This window comes from Panthera pardus, unplaced genomic scaffold (assembly GCF_024362965.1).
Source record: "Panthera pardus isolate Hobbes unplaced genomic scaffold, ASM2436296v1 HiC_scaffold_11, whole genome shotgun sequence".
Lineage (NCBI taxonomy): Eukaryota > Metazoa > Chordata > Mammalia > Carnivora > Felidae > Panthera > Panthera pardus.
The window spans coordinates 92,762,016-92,786,898 of record NW_026526666.1 but is presented as its reverse complement, the minus strand read 5'-3'; the positions used below and the strand labels follow the sequence as shown (position 1 = coordinate 92,786,898).

Sequence of the window (24,883 nt, the reverse complement as noted above, 5' to 3'; positions counted from 1 at the left end):
ATTTCCAAATGACTTGCGAGATCTATTCCTAGACCTCATTCATTTGTACGTTTCCCTTTCGAAAGCACACTTTACGCCGTTTTCATTACGTTACGCTGTTACTAAAGAGAACACGCAGAACACGCCAGAAATCCTAGACTCAGTGCTGAGCAGGTTTTAAAGTGGATAATAACTTACAACTTATAAGCCATTTCATATAAAGAAATAGAATTGCCTAAAGGGCTAGAAGCAGAAGATGACAAACACTATTTATGCAAGCCAGCAGAACCTTAGGGGAGAAAAGGTTTTCTACTTTGTTATATGGAAGAAACTTCTAACTACTATAATTGCCCCCAAATGTTATTCCTCATATCTTGGAGTTGATACATTTTTTTTTTAATTTTGTTTTTAATCTTTATTTATTTTTGAGAAAGAGAGAGAAAGCAAGGGAGCAACAGAGAGAGAAGGAGACACAGGATCCAAAGGAGGCTCCAGGCTCTGAGCTGTCAGCACAGAGCCCGACGAGGGGCTCGAACTCACGGACCATGAGACCATGACCTGAGCCGAAGTCGGACGGTCAACCGACTGAGCCACCGAGGCACTCCCAATTTTTTTTTTTTTTTTTTTTTTTTTAAAAGACACACTTCACACGCCGATCTCCACACTGGATGGCTGGGGACTGACTGTCCTAAGGGCACTTCTGAGAGTCCCCGGCATACCATGGCACGTCTGTAAATGTGCTGCTCTGGACACACTCACCATCAGCTGGTCTGTCATCTCAACCACCTTGTCCACTGTATGCAGCTCCCGGAGGGCTTGCTGAGCCCGGCTGCTGCTCCCCACCGCTGAAGCCTGCTGAAAGTTGGTCTGAATGGCATCCATGAGGAAACTGAGCATGTCTAACACGAGAGGAGCGAAGGAGAAATTGGCCTGAGAAAAATCCAAATACACAAGTGAAAAAAAAAAAACAAAAAAAACACACACAGAAAAATAATGGGTCATACTCATCATAATAATCTTGCCAGTAACTACCTCCAGAATCTAGAATCCAATTTCCTCACTTCCGATTCCATCTTCCAGCCATCTCTATCTCTCTATCTCTCTCTCTCTCTCTCTCTCTCTCTTTCTCTCTCTCTCTGATACTGGATTTGTGCTACAAACTCTAGAGCCATCTTTCTAAACCAGGAGTCCCGTGTATACACCCTAATGCTAGAATGCATTCATCACCTATGATATCTTCTCTCTGGTACGTCTAGAATCGTTCTAGTTACATGCCATCCCTGAGAAAACTAAGAAAATAATCACTTAAATCACTTTCTGTATGCTCTGCTTCGGATGAGGAACCCTGGCCAAGAAAAGTGCTCTAGAGTATTACCCAACTAAAATTCACCCTCCCCCACACCCCCACGGTACCCCTCAGTCCTTAAATCCCTCCCTGTGAGGCAGGGGCTGACGACACGTCCTACTCACGCCTGTCCTGTGAAAATGAGTAAACTCAGAGAAAGGAGAAAGCAATTGTCGGCCCCACCAGGGAGCTGCCCGGCTTGCTCACGAACCCACCTGCCAGGCTCCACACTCTGCCCACCGCACCGGGCACCACCAGATCCCCACCTGGTTCTGCAGCTCCTCCCGGCAGCCCTCCACCGTGCGGCACAGGCTACTCTTCTTGGGCTTGTCTTCGTCAGCAACCTTTCCGTCGCTGATGGTGACTTTGGCCTTGTCGGCTGGGGAGGTGCTGGTGTGGCGCACCAGACTCTCTGAAACCCTGGGCTCACTCTGAAACGCTGACTCCTTCATGGTGGAGCTCATGCCACTGCTGGGAGTCCGCTTCACCAGCGCCTGGGGACAGAAAACGTCAGAGGTTCTGAGCTCTACCCACAGAGCCGAAACACTGCTAAAGACCTTGGAGGAAAATCTGGACCCGGGGGAGAAATCGGCTAACCATTTAAATGATAACCAGATGCCTGAATTCTCATCTTCACCTAATATCTAACATCCAGCTGACAGGTATCCACCTAACTGGGTCCCTAACCCACTCACAGCAACAGGTCTCGGTTACAACTTCTGAAACTGTGGCAGGTCTTTGGGAAAAACCGCAAGCTGTTTAAGGACACTGCAAGGTCTAACGTTCTGAGAGAAGTGCTTAGGCCATGATCAGTGACAGAAGCAGAACATACTCCTAGACCTGGGCCACCGTGAAGGTGACATGGGAATTACCCAGTCTGGCGTCAGCATTCCCGTGTCACTAACACGTCACCCTTTGTAGCCCAGCGAATGTTCCAAACTCTCACCAAACAGCTGCCATCTTCCTTGGCTCCACAGTCACAGAAGAAGGACCCATACTTGGCATAGGAAATCTCATGATCCTTGTGGCACACCTTGGCACACACCGTGCACACACCCACCCCGTCAACCATTTTGCAGGTGTGACAGTGGTACCTGCAAAGAACAAGAACCGGCAAATGAGCCCAGCAGTCCCAAGGCCAAGGCCCCGCAAATCCTCACCTTCTGAAAAAAAGAACCACTCTTACCAATGCTGGTTCATGAATTCTTTCTGAGTGATCGTGAAAGTGCAGAGTTTATTGCAAAGAGAATCTTCATCCTTCAAAGATAATAAATCTTTTTAATCAGAAATATACTCTTCCACACAGGCCCCCACAGAAATACATCCTATGGAGAATAAATGGTCCATTCAGAAATGACCAGTAAAATCTACCCCTGGAAATAATCTACAGCCTATAAATGTGCTACAATTCTGGGTGAGAGCTTATAGTTTTGTGGTTAGAAAAAAAATAAATAAATCTTATGTTTTCTGTCCAAGTGAGCTCACACCATCCCCATGAGGAATTCGTCTCTAAGACTGCAGTTAGGATACAAAAATTGAACGACTACAGGATAAGTGACTCTGGATGGAAGAAGCCATGTGCTTGTTAAATAGTCTTTTCCCCAAGAGATTAGATGCCTGCAGCCTGCTCTGCAGACTAGAAAATCAGTCTGGCGTTAGTCATGTAAACTGGGAGAAAGCAGGCAGGAGCAGGAGAGTTTTGAAGCTCACAGGGGCCAGAAAAGAAGGCCAAAAGCTTATTTAGCATGAGCTTTGTCAGTGCCCGTCACTGTTGTTAACCTTGCAGGGTGACCTGGATGGTTACGTGGTACTTACTGAATCCTCAGCCTGAGAGTCCTCCTCTTCCACGGCCAACTCCTCCACCCAGTCTGAATCCACCTCAATGGCTCGCTCCTCCCCATCCACCGAGAGGTGACTTGGGCCTTGACCATTACTCTGGCTCAGGGCATTGGTGACATCAGCCAAGTAAGACATAATGTGGCATGTGCACTCCAGGACTATCACATGCTAGAAGAGAAGACCACTACCCCGTCACAGAAACTTCAGTTCTCCGTACCCGATTCTCAGACTTCTCCCAATAAAGCCCGCAATCAGAGAAATGGTATAAAAGCAGACAAGAAAATCCACATGCTTCAATGATCTACTTCCTCACCTCTGAGCACTATGGCCACGTGTAGTCAGTCAATACACTGTACTGAATTAACGGGATTCACTCATCCTTAAGCACAAAGACAACCCTTTACAAATTATGAAATGAAGTAAAACTGTCATCAGGAAAATAGAAAAAGAGAAGAAAATGATACAGAGAAGAGACTGGTGGTTGCCAGAGTCAGGGGAGCGGTGGGTGGAGAATGGATGAATGAGGTTCAAAAGACACAAACTTCCGGTTATAAAATAAGTAAGTCACAGGGATGTAAATAAAGCACAGCATGGCGACTACAACTAACAATGTATGATGTGTTGACAGGTGCTCAGTGAGCAGATCTCTAAACTCCTTACGAGGAAAACACGTTTCAGAACTACATATGGAGACAGACAGCAACCAGCCTTATTGTGGGGATCACTCCACAACACGCCCAAACAGTGAATCCCCGTGCTGTGCACCTGAAACGGATACGGGGTTACCTGTCAAGTATACCTCAATTTAAATGAAGAAAGGAAAAACAGACTAGATTCAAAGTACGAATAGGCTCTCGCTGGCTTTCTCCCTACCATTAGCAATTTTTTCTAACCATTAGCGAAAGACTTTTAAGTGAAAGCAGTAAGAGAGGAACAGCTTTGGAAATGAAGCCACAAGTTTTCCAGCAAACAGCTGCCAGCAGCTCGTGCTTGCCTGAGGACCCAGCAGCCTGGCATCAAGGCCTCAGACTTCTGAGCTCTTCACTCTGCAGCGACGGTTCAGACTCAGAGGAGAAAGACGAGCAAGAAAGGCTGAAATTACTGAAATTTAAATCGTCTCGTTACCGAGAAATAAACAGCGCTATGCTGCTGGGTCTCAGAGGCCGGTTACCCGCTCTCGGTGACCTACGGCAGGTCCGTGGTGGGGCGGGCGAACAACTGAACGTGGACTTTGGTCAGTTCCAAACCCTTCTCAGAGATGCCCTGAACCTTCGGGTAAATTAAACTATTCTAGCAACTGGACTAGAGCTGAGAAGGCAGTCTGTAACCGCACAGAACACCTACTCAGAGCACACAGCTCCAGTTCCACAGCACACCAATAGCTAAAAATAGCAAGAATCCACCAGGTTTTATGAAGGATTCAGTTGGATACCGTTTCCCATATTAGTTCCCTCCTATCATTCCTCGTCACTCAGCAAAGGCCCAAGGGCACACAGTTCGGAATTATACACTCCCAGGGCTTTGAAATTGTAGGCAGGCTGGCCAGGGACACAAGCCAGTAAGAAGCAGAGCCTTCTATGTGACCACAAAGGTAAGGATCATCACTCGCCGACTGCTGTCTCTCTGCATTTTGCTTACCTTTCCGTGCATTACATTGGCATTCAGTTTTTCGACCACATTCTTCTGTGACAGGTATTTCTTGCTGTCCCAAAGGGGAAAGAAAAGGGGATGGGGGGGGAGACACAAAATCATCCAAGGAACCAAAGAAAAGGAAGTAGCTTCATGAATCCTGCATCAGTTTGTAGACACTGGGAAGCCAAAGCATTCTCAGAAAAACGCTGAGGTTTGGGGTGCTCCAGTCTTCTCACTGACACTTATCACTTTCCCTAAGACTTCCCCCAGGGGTAACGAACAGGAAACCCTACCAGGGATATGACAAAGATTCAGTCTAAAGTGAACAGTTGCAGTCGGTTGAGCGTCCGACTTCGGCTCAGGTCATGATCTCATAGCTCCTAAGTTCAAGCCCCATGTCGGGCTCTGTGCTGACAGCTCAGAGCTTGAAGTCTGCTTCAGATTCTGTGTCTCCCTTTCTCTCTGCCCCTCCCCCGCTCACGCTGGTCTCTCTCTCTCTCTCTCTCTCTCTTTCTCAAAAATAAACATTAAAAAACAAAAAAAGCTTAGGAGCTGATGGATTTAAAAAAAAAAAGTGAACAGTTACAGGCTACTCCCTCGATCCCCAATAAAAATGTAGACTCAAGTTTCTTTTTATACTCACTGCAAGCTACAAAGAAAATACCTTGCAATTAATGATCTATTCCCCCTTTTCTCTAAGAGTGATGGGCTCCTCCAAATTCATCATCTTACCATCTACTCAGCCAGTCCACAGCAGCATTGTGAAGCTGAAGATGGCCAGCACCTTGACCTGCACTGGCCAGGGTGGCCATCACAACCATGAGTTCAGGGAAACCAGTCCCATCACCGTTGGCCAACATCTCTGTCGCCATGGGGATCAGGGTGCCCAGAAGCACAGCACACACACCTTCCCCAACTTGGCTGGTAGAAAAGAAATAGCAAATTAGTTAAATAAAACAACAGGAGTCTGACTGTACTTCTCAATTTGTAAGAGTCGTTAAGAGACATTGCAAATTAAACATTAAATACGTGACTCTCTCCCCCTTGCCATATACATGCACCCAGTTTCGGACTTTGGCTAGTAGAGCACAAAACATTCGCCTATGCGATAAATGACAGGCCAAGTCACTGCAAAAGTTTTTCCACGGGAAAAACCAAGGAGTTCCACTAGATTCCTTAAGTCTAGTGAGGGGAGCTGTGGAATCGTTCAAAACGTTAAGGACCAATGCCTGAAGGAAAGAAAGTAACAAATACTCTCAGCGTTCATCTGGGGCTCTTCTCGACACCTGACCTAAATGCACGTGTTCTACCTGTTTTCCCGAACAATGTAAGTAGTCAGTAACTGCAAGAGCTGCCGGTTCTCCTGAATCACATCCAGCTGATCAGAATCTTTGGGGGGTGACGCAGTCATGCGCGTGAGCCAGGCCTGGAGACGCACAGGTTCCACACACGCCAGCTGCGCCAGAGAGCCACAGAGGTGCAGAAGGCTCGGGTTAGGGTTCTTCTCAGCTAGGGACAGACCGAGAGACTCCGGTCAGTGAAGGAAGGCGGGGAAAAGGGGGAGAAGCGCAGACTGTGAGCCAGGAAAGAGGGAAGGAAAGGCTTCGAGCAAGTTTTCAACTTCCTTCCACACTTTCTCAGAGGGATTCTCTGCACTTGTTATGCGGTGCTTACACTCAGGCAGAAGATAGGCACAGTATTAGCCGGACATCAAAGTTCCCATAAGAAGATTACCAAAAGCTGTCACTCACTCAGCTGGAAGAGTTTGGTGAAGAATCTCAGAACCCGGTTGCAGAATTTAGCAGACAGGTTCTCATTGGCTGTTGCCATCATGATCTGCACCAGTTCCCCACTGGGAGGCAGAAGGGGGGAAAAATGGAAGAATCACATTAAGCCTCACATAAAAGGCATCCGCTTCTATGTCTTCACGATGTCATCTCTCCCAGGGGAACTGGCCACTTGCCAATGAACCACACTAGGTGTTCATGAAGTCAACCCCCTCATCAATAACCTGAAGGAGTCAGCAATGAATCTAAGTCCTCCCCACAGTACAGACACTGAAGCAGGCCTTGGGTGCTCCCTGAGAAGAAATACCTACTACTTTCAGAAGGCATTCAAAAACTGTTCACTGAGGAAAACAAAATACAGCTCACCTGTCAGAGAAAAATTCCTCCATGGCTTTACGAGCCTGGCTGCTTTCCAGCTGCTTTTCCAAATACTGGAGACATTCCTCCAAGATGGATTCATCCAGTCCACTGAGAAGCACAAAGAAAAGTCAACTACCAGAAATAAAATCTGTGTCAATGCCTTCCTAATATTTTTAAAAACCCAAAGTTTATCACTAAACCTTAAGGGCAATATTCTGGGGTTTTTTCCCCCAAAACTTATTAGCATAAAGCCTGGCTGTGCAGTAGGAACTCGGTGCATGTTTAACAAGTTGAATTACAATAAAACTAAAAAGTTAATAAAACCTGAGATAACAGATGTACTCAATCTCTAAGAGTCCAAAGAAATCATTGCTGCTGTTTTAAATTATAAGGAAGAAAGGAAGGAAGAAAGGAAAAGAGAAGGGGGAAAAGGGAGGAGAGGGAAAAAGGGAGGAGAGGGAAAAAGGGAGGGGAGGGAAAAAGGGAGGGGAGGGAAAAAGGGAGGGGAGGGAAAAAGGGAGGAGAGGGAAGAAGGCAGGAAAGGGAGGAAGGGAGGAGAGGGAAAAAGGGAGGGAAAAGAAAAAAAAAAAAAAGGAGCCCTTGATGAAACCATGGATTCATCAACAACAAAAAGACCAGAAACCCCAGTACTGGACCCTTTATCTGTCCGCTTCTCAGTGGGACAAAACTGCAGCTTACTTTGCTGTTCCTCATGACTCATCTACATCACTAAGACCTAAACTACCAAAGTCAGACAATGGTGACAGACCACCTAATTCCACACCACCCATTTCCGAAAGAAGCAGGGTTACAAAAATATTAGAAATTTTATGAAGGTCCTTTGTACGGTTCATTGTATCTAATACAGTGCTTGATAAGCATCCATTCAATGACTTAAAGTTTCCAAATATGAACCATTTAAGCCTTCCATCTACTCAATGCTGATTCTTAAGAATTCATCATTAAGAGAAGACATATAAGCACAGAACTTTCAATTAAAAAGTACAAGTCATGAGTTAATGACATAAAGAAGCCAGTACATTTCACTGAAAACAGCAGGAGGTCACAGGAACCTGATGTCTGCTCAGATCAGGCTCACCTATTGGGATCTGCATGGTTGGCCAGAATGTTGTAACAACCAGTGATCAGTTTCTCATATACTCGAGCCAAGAACTCATCAGACTCCGCAGGGCCCAGGATGCGCTCCAAAGAGTTGCTACTGATCTCGGCGACGCTCTCAGTGCTCGACTCCAAAAGAAGGGGAAGCAGGGTCCGAATTACCTGTGGCGGGTTCATCTCATCGGACCAACTTCAAAGAAAATGGAACCATGTCAATGGATATACTCCCCCAAAATTAGCTGCAAAGGCAAGGACCGGGCAATTCAATCACTTATTGAGGGGTGAGAGCTTTTACCCCAGGCTTTTTTTCCCTTGGCAGTTATTTTTTTACATAGATGTAATCATACAACTTCAAAATTTTCTTTTTCGTTATTCTATCAAAAACAAAAATCATTTCCATGTAAAAAGCCCATTTATTAAAATGTTAAATAACGTAAGGTGTATTTTATAGAGTATTCAGGAAAGAAAATGAACTGAAACCTAAACTAGAAACCCAGACAACTCTTCTAGAACTACCAGGAATCCGGACCACGCTTAAGGCAATATGATACGGGACTTCACCTGTGACCTATGTACTGGAAGACAGAGCATGCCTCCACTGGCCTGTCCCAGCCCCACAATAGCAGAGTCTAACTCCCGTGATGATTCTGGAGACACGTGATTTGAAATACATCACTGCCACCTTCAAATTCCGACCCGAAGCACCTCAAAATTACAATATGATTTGAAGCCTGCATGGCCTCTTCTGCAGGAGGGGAGGAGGTATCCTGTTGCCTTTCACATGGCATTCTAGATGAATGTTCACACTCTATTCACTCTGAAACAATACTCTCTCTGCTATCAAAGCATGCAGGAAAAGCATCATTATACAGCCCTACATCCTGTCTTCCTTTAGCTACGACAGGACGCAGGCACGGCGAGCACCGAGGGCTGGGCAGTAGGTACTCACACAATAAGATCTCCAGTCAGCCTGACCAGGGAGAGAAGGGTGTGCTTCAGGGAAGCAGCCAGGGGCAGGCTTTGGCCACAAAGTGTCCCCAAGTGAGCAGCCTGCACAGCACTGATGTAACTCTCCGAAGGGATGGTGTCATTAGCAAAGGCATTGCGCTGGAAGGGAACAAAACAGACAAGAACAGAAAAAGCGTCTACCTATCTGGGATAAACTCTCATGTGGGGGAAAAAAACCAACTGACATAAACTAAGACCTCCACCGAGGTTTCTAGACAACGGCTCTACTCAGTATATACTATTATCCATCCTGGAAAGCAACGTGGGGTGGAGCACTGAAAGCAGTTAACAAATTGTAGTGAGTACAGAGTTAACTTAAAATTTCAAAAGTTAAGTTAAAATGTTAGTACAAAGTTAAGATACCCAATACCAGGTTTCAAATCATTAGAATACATTATACTTCACATTAAGACTACTGTCTCTCATAATTAAGAAGGATCTGTATTTTGCAAAGCCCCAGAGCCTCCATTAAAATATCTTCACGATCCTTCTGCTATAGCTCCGGGTGATGTAAATAGGGGTCACGATTACAAAGCAGGACAACAAGATTATAATATTTGGCTTTTCCAAAGAACTGTGACAACGGAATTATCTGTTAATAGAGGTAATTTGATTAGAGCATCCACAAAGGTCAAGTAAATGGACAGAAGATTCTACAGTCTTCTAAGAGCCTAGAGAACCTAAAAGCTACTATATAAAATCATTACAAAAGGAGTAGGCGCCTGACATTTCTCCTAAAAAGAAAATGAAACAGTTTATATCTTCTGAGAATTCAGATGCTAGATCTTGTCAGCACTTTACACTTAATACGATTCATCTTCACATCCCAGTCTTAAGCAGACGAAAAAACACGCTCATAGTAATAAGGTGGTCGTCCACTTAACAGGGTAACCCAGACTTCCTAACAAAACGACCACCTGCGTACCGCTTGGGTAATTCAAGGCTTTGATTATCGATTCAAACATCGATTATCATTAGCAAATATACTGCTGCATACCAAGACCTCGTGGCAGCTAGTTTCAGCCTAAGGAACAAGAACAGAACACAGAATAGCCGGTGCTCCACATTTCTATTCCCAGAACAGACACTCACCCAGGAGCCAATGTTGGGAAACTCGTTGGTGTTGATGTTATTCCAGGATTCACACACAGCCTGCACCCAGGATGGTAAATTCTGAACCAGTGTGGGACCTGGAGGCGACAGGAAGGATGAGAACTCATCACCAGAGGGAAAGAATGACACATAGTATTTTAAAGCCAAGCCCAAATGCAGAAAGAAACACCACTGCCCAAGCTGTCAAAATAATTACGAAGATCGCTTAGATGGGTGTTTCAATAGCAGTACTATGTCCAAGAGCTAACTAACTGCTTAATAGCTAACAATGTCGATTATAAGGTTTTCACTTCCCATCACATTCACTTTCTAATCTTGCAAATAAAGACGACAACTGAAAACAAGATGCGAAGTGGGGGCATGTCGCTACAAGTCAGGCTAAGACCGCTCTTCAGCCTCTGCTACACCCTCTGTGGACGGGCAGCACTCTGACCTCTTTTCTCCTTAAGACAAATCTGAGGACAGGGATTCTTAATCCACATCAAGAACAGTGTTTGATGAAGTAGTAGAATTTAATTTCTTCAAGTGAGACAGACTACCTGAACACTGAAAGGGCATTTAAAGCTTGCAATTCAGGAAAATACAAACGGCTATAAATTTAAAGGGTAACTACCGCCCTTCACTCCAGTCCTGCTCAAGTCCTTTTGCTTCCCCATCCTACATTTCTATCAGATCATTCCTAAAAAAGGGAAGAGGTTTGCCCAGCACAAAGGGACAGCTTGCTAATCTTCCTGATCTCTATAAATGACAAATAGAACAGGGGCGCCTGGGTGGCTCAGTCCATTAAGTGTCTGATTCTTGGTTTCAGCTCAGATCATGATCTCATGGTCGTGAGTTTGAGCCCTGCATTGGGCTCTGTGCCAACAGTGTGGAGCCTGCTTGGGATTCATTCTCTCTCTCTCTCTCTCTGCCTCTCCCTGCTCATGCTGTCTCTCAAAATAAATCAATAAACTAAAAAAAAAAAAAGAAAAAAGAAAACAAGAACAAAGATCTGTGCTAACAGCAACAGTTTAATGCTGTTGGTTTAATGATGTTGGTTTGGATCCCAGCCTCCACATATTGCAAGATGCAGGATTTCGGGCAAGTTAACTTCGAGGACTTAGTTTCCTAATGAGTAAAAGGGGACGGTAACACTTCACAGGGCTCCTGAGAGGACAGATAGACACAGACACACACACACACACACACACACACACACACACACACACACACACCTGTGTCTGACACACAAAGGCCCCAGTGAGTGGTAAATGTCAGCAGGCAGGCAGATAAATGGTAGTACTCATTCTCAATGGTATTAATAGCATTATACTATTACTCAATGGTAGTAATAGCATTTTCAAATTCACTTACCCAGAGTGTTGGCCTTGCACCTACTAGAGCCAATAGCCAAAACAGCAGCAAAGCCATGCAATTTCTCCTGGGATGGTTTTTCAGTGGATCCTTCTTCATTAAAGTTCTGTAGCAAATAGGCTCTGAAGAAAAAACAGGGGGCTACATGAAAACTGAAGTAATCTACTCCCATCATAGGAGAAACTACCCTAGACAAATTGAAATACCTGTTATCTCAGTTTCCTAATCTATTAAATATAGTTGAGAGTACCTACCCATTTCTAATCTCCTACAAATTCCAATGGGCAACTGTTTCCAAAGAATATCCCATCCTCTGAAATGTTCCCAAAACATAATTCCAGGACAGATGAGCTTGGCGAACATTGAACACTATCCACCCACCTCTCCCCGGCCTTGGAAGTTTGGCAACGTATATACTGAAGGCTCTGAGAAGTACGGTTGACCTTTGAACGACATTAAGTGTTAACCGCACAGGTACACTCACACGTGGATCTTTGTCGGTAAATACCGCACAGTACTGTAAACATATTCTGTCTTCCTTGTGGTTTTCGTATGATGTTATCTTTTTATGTTTTACAAATAGCTTACTTAATTGTAAGAATACAGGATATGATACCTTTGTATACAAGATACGCGCTAATCGATCGTTTTGATGTTACCAGTAAGGCCTCCGATCAACAGCAGGCTATTAGTAGTTATGTTTTGGGGAGTCAAAAGTTCTCTGCGGATTTCTAACTGCACAGGGGGATTGGTGCCCCTAACCCATGCTGTTCAAGGATCAACTATACTATACTTTCTCGAGAGCTGTTCAATTATATTTACTCAGCACTTCCCAAACTTACTTGCCAGGAACATTTATTAACAGTATACAAACTGTTGGCATTAATTAATGGGTCAGATTAGAGCCCACAAGCTCTCAGAGGGAAGTGACTTGGTCACCTTTGACCCTGCGATATCCCTGGTACCTAGATCAGTACTTGGCACAAGCAAGCACTCACATTTCCTACTCACGCTTATGGCTCATATATTGTCAAAAATTGTGCCTCTAGCAATAGTCTCTGCTCTACTTACTCCAAGACACTCACACCCAGACATTAGTTAAACTTTGTAACAATCCGAGTCCCTTTCAGCACAAAAGTTCCAAAGAACAGGAGCTGAACAGTGAAATCCTACGGGCACCAGATAAAGTAAATGAGCATAAAGGGGCCCGGTGGGCAGAGCTACAAGGGGCAGCCACTCCTCAACTCCAGTGTGTTAATGTCACATGGGATGTCAAGCCCAGTTTTGCCAGCTCTTCCAATGTAAGAAAAGCCTGAAATCTTGTTTTGTGAACAAATTCCTAATTTTTATACACTGAAAACAAATTCCACAATATTTAAACATCCCACAGAACAAGTCTACAGGGCATGCAAATTGCAGTGTTTATTACTTAAGAAAGGACTGGATTTCAAAATACTCTCTAACTCATTAGGAAATTTTTTTCTCTAACTACCTACCACGAAATTCAAAAACATTTAAAGCTTTATCTTAGTAACAGAAATGACATGTCTGGAGAAATTGTGTTACCTTTCCTTATATTCTACAAGGTAAATGATACAAGACATTTAAAGATTTATAGAAATCAAACTTCTCGACTCTTCCTGAACTATTTGAAAATTCCCTCATCAGGCAGTCTACAAAGAGAGAGGGAAAAAAGAAAAAACCGAAGCTGACAAAAATAAAAATAAAAAATGTGTACAATTCTGAGTCCTTTGGGATCTGCACAGTGAACAGTACCTAGAACCACAAAGTCTAGGGGCACCTAAGTGGCTCAGGTGGTTAAGTGTCAGACTCTTACTAATTTCAGCTCAGGTCACGATCTCATGGTTCTTGGGTTCAAGCCCCGCACTGGGCTCTACACTGACAGTGCAGAGCCTGCCTGGGATTCTCTCTCCCCTCCCTCTGCCCCTACAGCACTTGATCTCTCTCTCAAAATAAATAAATAAACTTAAAAAAAAAAACACCGCTAAGTCCAATGTGAAGAATTTCCAGGCCTCTAAGGAAAGCAAACCACCGAAGGATCTAAATTCCCCATCTTGACATCTGTGGGCAGGCAGCCTGTCACACCTAATGAACGATGCATAGGTGTCGATGAGTTGTAGCGTGGCTGGAAGCAGGTTCTTGGTGACCTCAGATGACTTATGAGGATCAGTCTCAGCGGCCATCTTAGAAAAATGCTCATCCAGAGAGACCTGGACCTTCGAGATGGCAGCATCGAGGGTGTAGATGGACTGCAGGCTTGGAATTTCATGAAGTTGCAAGATGGTGGTACAGTCAATGCTACAGAATGATGAGATCTTTAAAAATACCCAAGATACTAATTAGTTGTGGGGAAAGACTGCAGCAGAAGCTAAATCCTGTCATTATGAACCCAAAACTAACGTACCTGTCGAGCAAAGTATTCCTCTACAATTTCAACGTCATACTTCACTGAGCTGCACTTGGTGGATGCCAGTTCTAAGAGAGAACTGGCATGTTCAGCCTTCATGCCCTGTTTGATAAGGTGATCCTATTTGGACAGCCAAGAAAACGTGTTCAGAAGGTTGACACAGACAGAATCTAAAGCTTTCATTACTCTTAAATTAACAAGTTCCCACAAGTACAGAGCACGGTGACTTTGGACAACCCTTTGGCAGCAAGGCCTGTGTCACACTGCGGTACCTTTATCCAGTTGACGTAGGAGCTGATGCGGAGACGGGAAGACCACCTCAGGGTGTGTAAGATGTCACATTCACTCATCTCAGGGGAATTCATGGCCAGCTGGTTCATGTAAGTCTTCGATGGTGGCAAAATCCCTAGGATCCTCCACAGTATCAAGAAGTAATACTGAAGGGCACAGGCCTCCTGGAAAAAGCAAAGAGCAATCACAGCAATAGCACTTGCTATCGCGTCATGAGCTCCCTGACAGTGAGAACTGTTCCAAATACAGCATTTTTTTTTTAATATTTATTTTTGAAAGCAGACCGAGACAGAGCTCAAGTTGGGGGGGGGGGAGGGGGGGGTGAGGCAGAGAGAGAGGGAGATCCAGAATCCCAAGCAGGCTCCAGGCTCCAGCTCCGAACTGTTAGCACAAAGCCTGATGCAGGGCTCAAACTCACAAATGGTGAGACCATGACCAGAGCCGAAGCCGGATGCTCAACCCACTAAGCTAACCAGGCGCCCCCTGAATACATTTAGAGCAGACTGTGTAGAGTCCTGATTTTCAACTGAGATTTGGCTCTCAAGTCTGCTCCCCACATCTTTATAGAGAATACATCCAATAATAAAGCAGAACATGTTAGAACCCACATATAAATAACGTGCTCCACACTTGCACATCTCACAAGCCAAAATCACAGTTCTAAGACAACTTCGGCTCCCCAAGAATTACCAAGTAACCAAAAGAGAGCAGGACATTCTGCCTCGCAGGCCCACAATCAGGTGGCCCTTTCTGTGGCTCTAATTGTTGTCATAACTTCTAGAGGTACAGAGACACATTCATGGGACCACAGGAAAAGCTCCAGTGGGAGACTTTCAATGTGACCTATCAACCACCATTCGCTGAAGGTAAGAAACAGATAATTCAATAACTGATTAGACCCCAGAAAGAAATTTCTGGTAGAACAGCTACCAAATCATCAAACACAGCCCAAACTCTTCATCATCAGCCTGGGCTTCGGTGGTCTTACCAGGGCCGTTACGTTCTTATTTTCCTTCCTCCGGACTGTGTCAAGCTGGGATCCAGCAGCGAGCAGTGATGTCAGTGCCGTATAAAGCTCATCATATTTGACAAGCTTGGAGAAAAGAACATCGCACGCCTAATATCGAGAAAAAGAAAATCATTCTGTCCCATTTTTTGAAATATTTTTCCTCCAACCCATACACTACCATTTAACCTCAGAACGGACAAAACAGCTCATTCAAATTATAGTTATGAATTTCTCACTGCAGCAAGATTCCCACTCAGGGACCTCTCCCAGCTGATGGGTTATGGTGCGCACACAAGTGCAGGCTATAGAACGAGGCAACTATTTTTGTCCGTTAAAATATCGGCATGTGAACACGCCAACGAAGACAGGAAGAAGGGTCCCCTACAGCAAAAGTGGAGCCCAGCGAATAAATCTCAAAACAATATTTTCCTTCTAGAATAACCTCAAATCCTAATACAGGCCAAATTCCCTCATTACAAAAAGCAAGTGACTCCCTTTTCCCCTGCCAGACTGATTTTGGTGGAAACCATCTGACCCACATGTAAAATGGGGTTTTAAAATTCCTGGTACCACAGAATCAAGTCGGTTCAAATCATCCTCTGAGGCTTCTGGGGACAGGACACAGTAGAATCTGGGTTGTGGGACAGCATCTGAAAAACAATAAGCTCGTTAGAAGAATGGTTTCATTCTCGATTCTGCTTAGTAAGTATAAAATGTAAAAATTAAGAAAACCCTTTGGACACTTGAAAACACAAACAACCCTGGCACTACGGACTTTTGGACCAGATAATTCCTTGCTGAGGGAGGCCTATCCTGTGCACGACAGGATGTTTAGCACCCTTCCAGTTTTGACAACCAAATAGGTCTCCAGACATTGCCAACTGTCCCTTCTGGGCATGGGGCCCAAGCATCCCTAGTTAAGAACCACTGCTCTAGGAGGTAACAGAGGTGCTCTGCAAACACCAAGTTAATCATCAAAATTGGACCCACAGACTAACTGCATTAAACTTAAATGGCTGTCTCCCCAATATCAACAGGACTAACTACTAGGAGATCCCAATGACAGGATCTAAGGTTTGAGGAGTTTCCACAAACTCCACTCAACAGCTTACACTCCTCAGGAAGTGTGCAAACACAAACTAAAGATAAACACAAGAGGCACTTCATCAAAAGAAGGGACACCTGCTCTATGAGAAACACTGCAGAGAATGTCATGGCTCCCATTGTTTTCTGAATAGACCCCACCATGACCCAAAAGGAAATTTAGCCTGTGGGTCAGAACCACATTCCTCTGAAAAATTAAATGTAATCACTCCAAGTGGCAAAAATCCAAATACTGTACTCTATGAGCATACACAAGAATTCCTAATTCTTATGTATCAATGGTTTTTTGCTTTTTGTTTTTAAATCAATGTGGGATATGCAACGGTCTATTTCTGAAAATGTTTTGAATCCACTGGTATCTGCCACCTATAAGGAACAGACTAAACCTTGAGGAGTCTCCAAATACCAAATTTAATCCCCCCAACGAGAGCCAATGAGTCAGCTTCTTACTGACCGTCTTTTTTCTGACCTGATGAAAAATGCTTAGACCAGTTTTCTTCTACTTCTTTGAACCCATGATAGAGAGGGGAAGTCGCCCGGCGGCTGCTGCTGTCCTGGGATCCACTTGCCCACCCAAAAGGAGGACTCAGCAAGTTATGCTGTACCTTTTAAAACACAAATACTCAAATTAAGAAAGATACACAGCCACATTCAGCATCTCACTGCAGGCATCACAACTGACCAACATATCAAAGACTGGGAAACTCACAAGCCAAAACAAAAGTTTTAGATTTTTCCGTGACTTTTTTGGGGAACAATCTTTTTTGCTGAAGTTTAATAGGAATAGCACTCAAGCAAACATTTTAGGAAATGCTGAATAATCCTTACCTGGACCTCCCATCCTCGTGTTGGATCCTTACAACAAAAGAATTTACTAATCCATAAAACCTACTGCTCAACCATCATTCCTCCACTAACAAATATTCACGGTGGGGAGTGGCGGGTTGGGGGGGAACCAATGCTCGGGGCACAGAGCTAGACACAGGTATAAAGTGGGGTGATTCAAAGGATATCTGTGAACAGAGCCTATAATCCAATTTTCACAAATGCATCAAATCAAATAATCTACACTTACTGCTCCTGGCTAGGTACAAAGCGTGAGTGCACATCCAGAAGTCCAGTGGTATTCCCAAGGTTAATCATAAACCTACCACAACAAACACCTGAAACCTCAAGTAAGCAGGTCATTTTGCTTTGGATCACCACAACTCAAGAAGAGTGACACTCTCAATCACAGCCAGTAGAGCGAAAACAATGCGTTCATCTGTACCTGCTCGAACAGATACACAGGGGCTTTGGAGTACTGATGAAGCAGATAATCGAAGATCAAAAGGAGGCGAGCCAGGATGAGGGGCACGGAGCGCGCCTGGGCCTCCACGCTGGCACTCAATTCCTGGATGATCTGCACGAACAGGGTCAGTATGGCCCGCCGGCCTTTCTCGGTGAAGTTGTGGAAAATGAGGAGGAGCAGCTGCAGATGCTCAACGTTCAAATCTTCCGTCTCACTGGGCACCACCCCCTGCAGGGCGCTCTGCTTCATGGTCGACAAGAACCTACCGCGGAGAAAAGGAGAACGTGTCTGGTGGACAAAGTCAGAACACGTCCCCCACGAGTCACGGTGTCACGTGTGGAAGAGTTAAGCTTTCTAAACCCAGGCATCAAGACAACAAATCAAGGAAGACAAGAATCTACGTGGAAAGAGAAGATTTAAGAACTCAATCCTGGCTACAAAAAAGCAAGACTCGACCACAAAACATTCCCTGTCGACTGTGGTGATAGTGTTAACACGCACTCCGCCATTTCTGACCATGAAAAGAACCGGAAGCCCCCAAAACGGTGGCTCCTTTTTTTTTTTTTTTAAATTAATAAACCTGGACAGGTAGAGATAGTTCAATTACTTTCCCCTATCGTTTTTGGCTCTATAGCTTATCTTGAGAGCTTAGCCCTACAGGTTAAATTCACTACATGGTAACAGTCCAAAATGAGTCGGTGCGGTAAAAAGCAATAAAAAGAAATTACACTATTCGGAGAACTTGTCAGAAGAGATTTTATGCAAAAAAGGAATGAATGTAGCCAACTATTTCCACTGCCTCTGGCTATTAGGAAAGAGATTTGTGTTTTAATAAAGGTTTCCCTCATCCTCGTCTCTTCCCCCGACAACCCCCCTCCCCATTTTTTTTTTTTTTTTTGCAAGATTCCACCAGGAAAAAACACAGTGGGTCTTTGGCACTCAAGGAGGTTTAGGATTTCTCAAATCCAGCATTACAGCTATTTGATCACAGAATGAGGAAGAGAAAAGCAAAGGCTTTTAGGAAAACAAACTGCTTTGAAGGCTCCTAACCATGTAAACAAAAATGGCAAATATAGGTCCATCTAAAGAGGATTTCGATGATTAATCTGAGCTTCCCCCAAGTGAAGAAATTCTTTAAAAGTTGTCCAAAAAAAGACTGCAAGTCACTTGGAGTGGTTTCACTTTGAAAACAGAACAGCCAAAGACAGAGCTGGCTTTCCTGTTCCCCACCTTTCAATAAATCAGGACAGGACTCTTGAATCGGTTACATTCAGGAGTCAGGTTATGTCTCAAAACTGCAACCAAACCCCCCCAGGTGCCAACGGATGACTTTGTTCCCAGACCATAGTTTATGTACTTCTGTTTTTTATATTACTTATTTAATTAATTAGATAACTAATTTGGTGCTCCCGTTTTTTAAACAGCACCTCTTCCCCCAAGGCCACCGGAAACACACACTCGTCCGCCCTCACCAGTTTGTGCCATCAGCAGATACCACCTCAGAGCCACCGACTAACTACAAAGAAGTCAAACAAATCAAAAAAGTCCATAACCTTCTCTGCAGGGCTTCACCTGGAGTTCTCTTACCTGTCCCAAACTTTAAGGCATTCAGGGACATCTGGATCACCTTGAGCAGCGGCTTTATGTTGCCAGATGAGCAAAAGGCGTGAAAGCACAGAGAGGCTTTGAGGGTGAATGTACAAGGGCCAGGGGCCCTCAGAGAAAGGCGCTACTCCCAGCTGCTGCAACAGCGTGTTCTGCCAGGAAAAGACACACAGGAAACCATTAGGAAAAAGACAGGGAATGAGGCCAAAGGTTACCAATGAGCCCTAAATGTTACCCTTTATGCTGGAGGAGTATTTTTTTTTTCTCTTCAAAAGTCACTTTTAATAAAAGAAACGACAAGCCACAGTATGAGAAACAGTATTTTAAAAACATTTATCTAACTAAGAACTTGTATCTAGAATTTACAAAGAACCTTTCAATTCAGTAAGGAAGGGACACACCATAATGGTTTAAATGGGAAAATTTTGAATAGGTAGCTCAGAAAATAAAATATATTGACTGCAAAGGAAAAACATAAAAAAAAAAAAGTCAAGGGACACCTGGGTGGCTCAGTAGGTTGAACACCCGACTCTTGATTTCGGCGCTGAAGGAGTATTTTAAAGGGTACACAGAAATTCAGATTCAGACGCGGTTTGCAGAAAGGTCACTTCGCTCAACAAACAGGAAAACTATCGAGGGAAAGTTACTCATCTAGCCCCATTCACAACTACAGTTAACTGGTGTCAGAGATGGGGTCCTGAAAAAGGAGAAATGCAGAGATGCAAACTGAGACAGCAGAATCAGGACGATTTTCCAAACAGGCAGAACATGAAAAGTCTTCCCTTCAGAAGAAAACTTCCTGAACAATTTTAACGGCTGACAGTTTTTCTTCGATAACCAGTTATATACAAGTAATAGGCCAAGTGGGGAGGTCGGTCCCGCACCTGTGGGTCCACCCACTTGTACGAACGGTATTAGCAGAGAAATCTGCCTGTAAGATGTCAAGGCACCTCCAATTAGTCGGGGCTGTGCCTCTGCCTCCAGTTGTAGCGTGTCTTTCAAATGAGCTTGACTTTGAGCTCAGTTATCTAAGCTGTAACTTATCTTCTCAAACACACACACAAACTGAGCAGGATGCCAATGGAACACCAGACAAAAGGCCAGTGTTCTCACTTGGCTTCAGAAAACACAAATCATAGTTACCTCAGGATACAGGATAAGTTTCTAAGTCTGCCAAATTAAATTATGTTCTTAGGTAACACCCCAGAGGACCCCATTCCTGGGAAACAACCATTCAAAATGTCACAGATAATCAGGAGTAGTTCCCATGTGCTGGGCAGTTATCATGACTAAGTGCCGCACACCAACTGTCACAGGCAACGCTCTGGGCCACGATGTCACCTGGGTATGCGCTCCATTCTACTGATGCGGGAAACAGAGGTCAGAGTGGTTTAAAAACACACTAAGCCACAAGACTCCCAACTGCCCAAACCAGATTCATCTCTAAAATCTACATTCTCGGGGCACCTGGGTGGCTCAGTCAGTTAAGCGTCCGACTTCAGTTCAAGTCATGATCTCTCAGTTCGTGAGTTCGAGCCTCGTGTCGGGCTCTGTACCGACAGTGCAGAGCCCGAGCCTGCTTCGGATTCTGTGTCTCCCTCACTCCCTGCCTCTCCCTTGCTTGCACTCTATGTGTGTGTGTCTCTCTCTCAAAAATAAACATTAGAAAAAAAATTTTTTTAAACTTAATGGAGTAATATTTGAAATAGTAAAACTTGAAAGAAGCAGAAAAAAAGAGATGAATTGATGTTCTGATTTTAACTGCAAAGCTGTGCATCTATCTACACAGACAGGGACTACAAAGAAACATGGAAAAACATAAACCATGAATTTGGTGGAAGAATGTAACGTTACAATGTTATTTATAGGATTTTTTTTTAAGAGAGGGTTTTTTTGTTTTGTGTCCGTTGTCTCGGGCCTCAGAGCCGCAAAAAATGATCAAGCCTTCCTCAGAGCCTGGATTAGCCCTAAGGAAGAGGGCTTCCTAAGAAGTAAAAGAGAGCCATAGCCCACCAACCAAGGCCTAGCCTGAAGTGCCCCCTCCAGCCCGAGCACCCCCATGCCCACCCTTGCTTAATGCCAGCTCTCCTGGGTTCCTGGCCCCAGCCCTCGCCGCTCGGGCCATCCCCCGCCCACCTTGCTGTTTCTCATTACTTCAACGACTGCCCCTTAGTGGATAATTCCCAAAACCACATTACCACTCTTAATTTAAGTTCTGAATTTCAGACTCACATTTCCAACTACTTTCTAGATGTCTTCATCCCACTGGCCCCTCAAAACGTCATCATATTTAAAGTGGCTTTAATGGTAGTGGTAACCGTTTAACTAAAAAAGTTAGTATATGCTACACAATTCTTACACACCAAATTCTTACATAGAATTCTCATATATAAAAACATACAAATTGTTTTTCTCATTGGATTGAAAGGGCTGTAAGATGCAACATTCTGACACAGGAAGCAACATAATCAATAATCACATCGGTAACGCCTACTTAACTGCTTTTAGCTTACTCCATTAAAGGAGAGCCTCGGGGAGCCTAGGCAGCTCACTCGGTTACGCTCAGGTCATGATCTCACGGTTCTTCTCTTGAGTTCAGCGCAGAGCCATCCTCGGATCCCCTGTCCCCTTCACTCTCTGCCCCTCCCCTACTCACACTCTCTCTCTCAAAAATAAACATCTAAAAAAAATAAATAAATACCTGAAAAATTAAGGAGAGCCTAACGCTCAAGCTCTACTGCAGAATGGTTTCGAGGCTGGCTAACCACAACGGACGGCAAGACAGTTGGGCTGGTAAGGTGACGCTGTTTTTGAAAACAAAAAGAGAAAATGGCAAACTGTGCCTCGTGTAGCTCAAGAACCCAAAGGACCATTCTGAGCAACCGTGCATAAATAAGCGATCCACGAGTACACACAACCTCTGAGCTGACTCAAACCCAGGAGTGCTCCCCGAGCACTCGGCACGGCTCCTCTACCACCAAACTAACCCTTCTCGCCGATGGCCCCTTTCTACGAAAGACAACAGCATCCTTCTGGTCTCATCCGGGTTGTAAACCCAGGCAACACCTTAGACTCTCTCCTATCCGTGTTCTTTACCCCGTTCAAATAGTTTCCCGTGATCTCTATCTACCATGGGCCCTTTATCCACATGATATCTCCTATCTCCCCCTTTTCTTATGATCTCACACTAACTCAAATCATCTGGATCTCTCCAGTGCCTACACTACCTGGCATGCAGTAGGTGCTCCATGAATACTCTGTGAATGAATGAATGAACTCAGACCTCTACGGTAACGTTAAATTATTATAATTTTATACATAATAATAAATATAATAACTATAAACACAACATTAAATGGTAATAGTAACAAAGACAGCAGCTAATGTTGAGTAGGCACTAATACTATGTGCCACGTATGTTTCTCATTTTACTTTGTGATAAAAAGCAACCGAAAACTGACCATTTTTTAAGTGCACAGTTCTGCGGCATTAAATACACACACACTGTGCAAACATCACTACCATCCATCTCCAGCACTTGTTTATTTTTCCGAACTGAAACCCGATACCTATTAAACACTAAGCCCCTGTGATCCCGGGATGTAAGAAGAAATGTATATTTGGTCTTTGTCTCATTCCTGGTACAGAGCTCCTAAAACTCTCATCATTTCCTGACAAGGGTGAGAAGAACGTGTTTTGTTATTCATAATAAGCCCCTTTCAGCATTACCTATGTTTATAATAAGGAGGCCCCTCGACAGCTTTAGGCCAGGGGCTGACTGCCAGGGGAACCAACCCTATGATTAGAGAGCTGGAACCTTCAGTGCCATCCCCAACAGGGCTAGAGACAGAGAGAATCCCCAATGGCCAGTAGAGCAGGACAATGAAAACCACACAAGGCCTGCTTTCTCGTTTGGTTTCAGAAGACACAAATCATCTTACTAGACTGCTCTAATAACAAATTTGAAAGAAAGAACAGAGAGGCCATGCCAACCAAGCACATGGCATTTCAACAGAAAGCCCTCTTCCCAAGATGTCATCTCGGGAAGTAAATAAGTAGGCTTCAATTTCTCCTAGAAGCAGGGAACAGGCCTACTGGTCTTACCAACTCGGAACCAGTTTTTATGACCTGATAGGTGAAGACAATTTTTGTGATGAAACTTCTATCTGCTTACTTTCACAGACTGAGCTACATTCTGCTAACCTACCTTAAGGACACCGTGTATGTCCTGCAATAGCACTCAGGTATCTTGATAAAGGGACAGGACTCTGTACATGATCCCAGAGAAACAATATGCAGGGCAGGGGAACTCAATAGCAGGTCGTTAAATTACACTAACCATCCTTTACTCTCTTCCATCATAGCAATGAAATTTGGGGGCAGAATTTAAAAGCCCATGTTTGGAGATGGAATGAGAAGGGAGTTTTGAGGATTTGTTCTACATAAAGTCAGTGGTTATGGGAAGACAAGTTGCATGTCCACACAAGGTCTGGAATTAGTTTTTTACATGCTATGAGGACAACATCATTACAGGAGTCTTAAGAACTCCTATTCTCTACAGAAAAATATTTCTTCCCCCATTATTTGGACAAGTTTCGGCAGGAAAAGGCCAAGTCTGTGAACTGTGAAACTTCCCTAAATAAACTTAAGATCTTAGTTATTCCCTAAATAAACTTAAGGAGCTCGTAACTTTGACACGACTTCCTGACCCTATACAGTCTGAGAAGGAGCTGCAGGCCATATACTGACTGAAGAATTTTCTTCTCTTCATCTTAGGTCAACAACTTTACCACTCTGTTTATATTCCCTTTCCTGCCAAAAAAACCCCACTCTGTTTCATCTAACAATAGGTACATACAAATAGGTTTTATAGTTATCTTTTTAAGCGATGAAATAAGCTCTTAAAATGTTAATTTTATTTTTGAGAGAGCGCTGGAGTGGGGGAGGGGCAGAGAGAGATGGGACAGAGCAGGCTTGGCACTGACAACACTGAGCCCGATGCAGCACTTAAGTCCAAAAAAACCAGAAGACCATGACCTGAGCCGAAGTCAGGTGCTCAAGAGACTGAGCCACCCAGGTGCCCCAACAAAGAAATGAATTTTTAAGAATTTCTCAAATAGGTCCACCTGGATGGTTCAGTAGGTTAAGTGTCTGACTCTTGGTTTCAGCTCAGGTCGTGATCTCACGGTTTGTGGGTTCGAGCCCCACACCGGCTCTGGGATGGCTGCATGGAGGCTGCATGGAGCCTGCCTGGGATTCGCGCTCTCCCTCTCTCTGCCCTGCCCCCTCTGCATCGCTCTGTCTCTCTCTGTCTCAAAATAAACTTTAAGTGGGGGAAAAAAAAAAAAAAAGAATTTCTCAAATAGCCTAGGATTTTAAGAATCAAATTTAACCTCTTGAAATTGCTTCCTAGATTTTGTCCCTTTGGGGCAAGTGCAATCTCTTCGATTGTGTCCTGATTCTGAGAATCCACTGAAATAACCTTAAGAATAACAAAAAAAAAATTTTCAAAACAATCTTAGGGCAAACTACTGGAGATCTACCAAATTTAATTCTTCTAGGGGAGATGAAGGGTGGCCACAGCTAGGAATCTGCATTTTTTTAAACAAATTCCCCAGGG

At 44.2% G+C, this 24,883-nt stretch overlaps 1 protein-coding gene across 1 annotated transcript in view; it reads right to left on the bottom strand.

Moving 5' to 3' along the window:
* UBR4 (ubiquitin protein ligase E3 component n-recognin 4) overlaps window positions 1-24,883 on the bottom strand; it is a 131,391-nt gene that overhangs the window by 80,192 nt on the left and 26,316 nt on the right. Inside the window, exons 18-39 of the mRNA XM_019461565.2 lie at window positions 19,246-19,415; window positions 17,638-17,920; window positions 16,837-16,972; window positions 15,834-15,913; window positions 15,243-15,371; window positions 14,236-14,418; window positions 13,961-14,083; window positions 13,642-13,871; window positions 11,536-11,657; window positions 10,162-10,259; window positions 9,011-9,168; window positions 8,042-8,251; window positions 6,949-7,050; window positions 6,547-6,647; window positions 6,106-6,304; window positions 5,528-5,716; window positions 4,802-4,865; window positions 3,140-3,331; window positions 2,511-2,581; window positions 2,271-2,418; window positions 1,591-1,818; window positions 739-909 (exon numbers count right to left, since the gene is read on the bottom strand). Of these exons, the coding sequence (XP_019317110.2) occupies window positions 739-909; window positions 1,591-1,818; window positions 2,271-2,418; window positions 2,511-2,581; window positions 3,140-3,331; window positions 4,802-4,865; window positions 5,528-5,716; window positions 6,106-6,304; window positions 6,547-6,647; window positions 6,949-7,050; window positions 8,042-8,251; window positions 9,011-9,168; window positions 10,162-10,259; window positions 11,536-11,657; window positions 13,642-13,871; window positions 13,961-14,083; window positions 14,236-14,418; window positions 15,243-15,371; window positions 15,834-15,913; window positions 16,837-16,972; window positions 17,638-17,920; window positions 19,246-19,415 (3,387 nt within the window). The remainder of the gene's footprint in view (window positions 1-738; window positions 910-1,590; window positions 1,819-2,270; window positions 2,419-2,510; window positions 2,582-3,139; window positions 3,332-4,801; window positions 4,866-5,527; window positions 5,717-6,105; window positions 6,305-6,546; window positions 6,648-6,948; window positions 7,051-8,041; window positions 8,252-9,010; window positions 9,169-10,161; window positions 10,260-11,535; window positions 11,658-13,641; window positions 13,872-13,960; window positions 14,084-14,235; window positions 14,419-15,242; window positions 15,372-15,833; window positions 15,914-16,836; window positions 16,973-17,637; window positions 17,921-19,245; window positions 19,416-24,883) is intronic.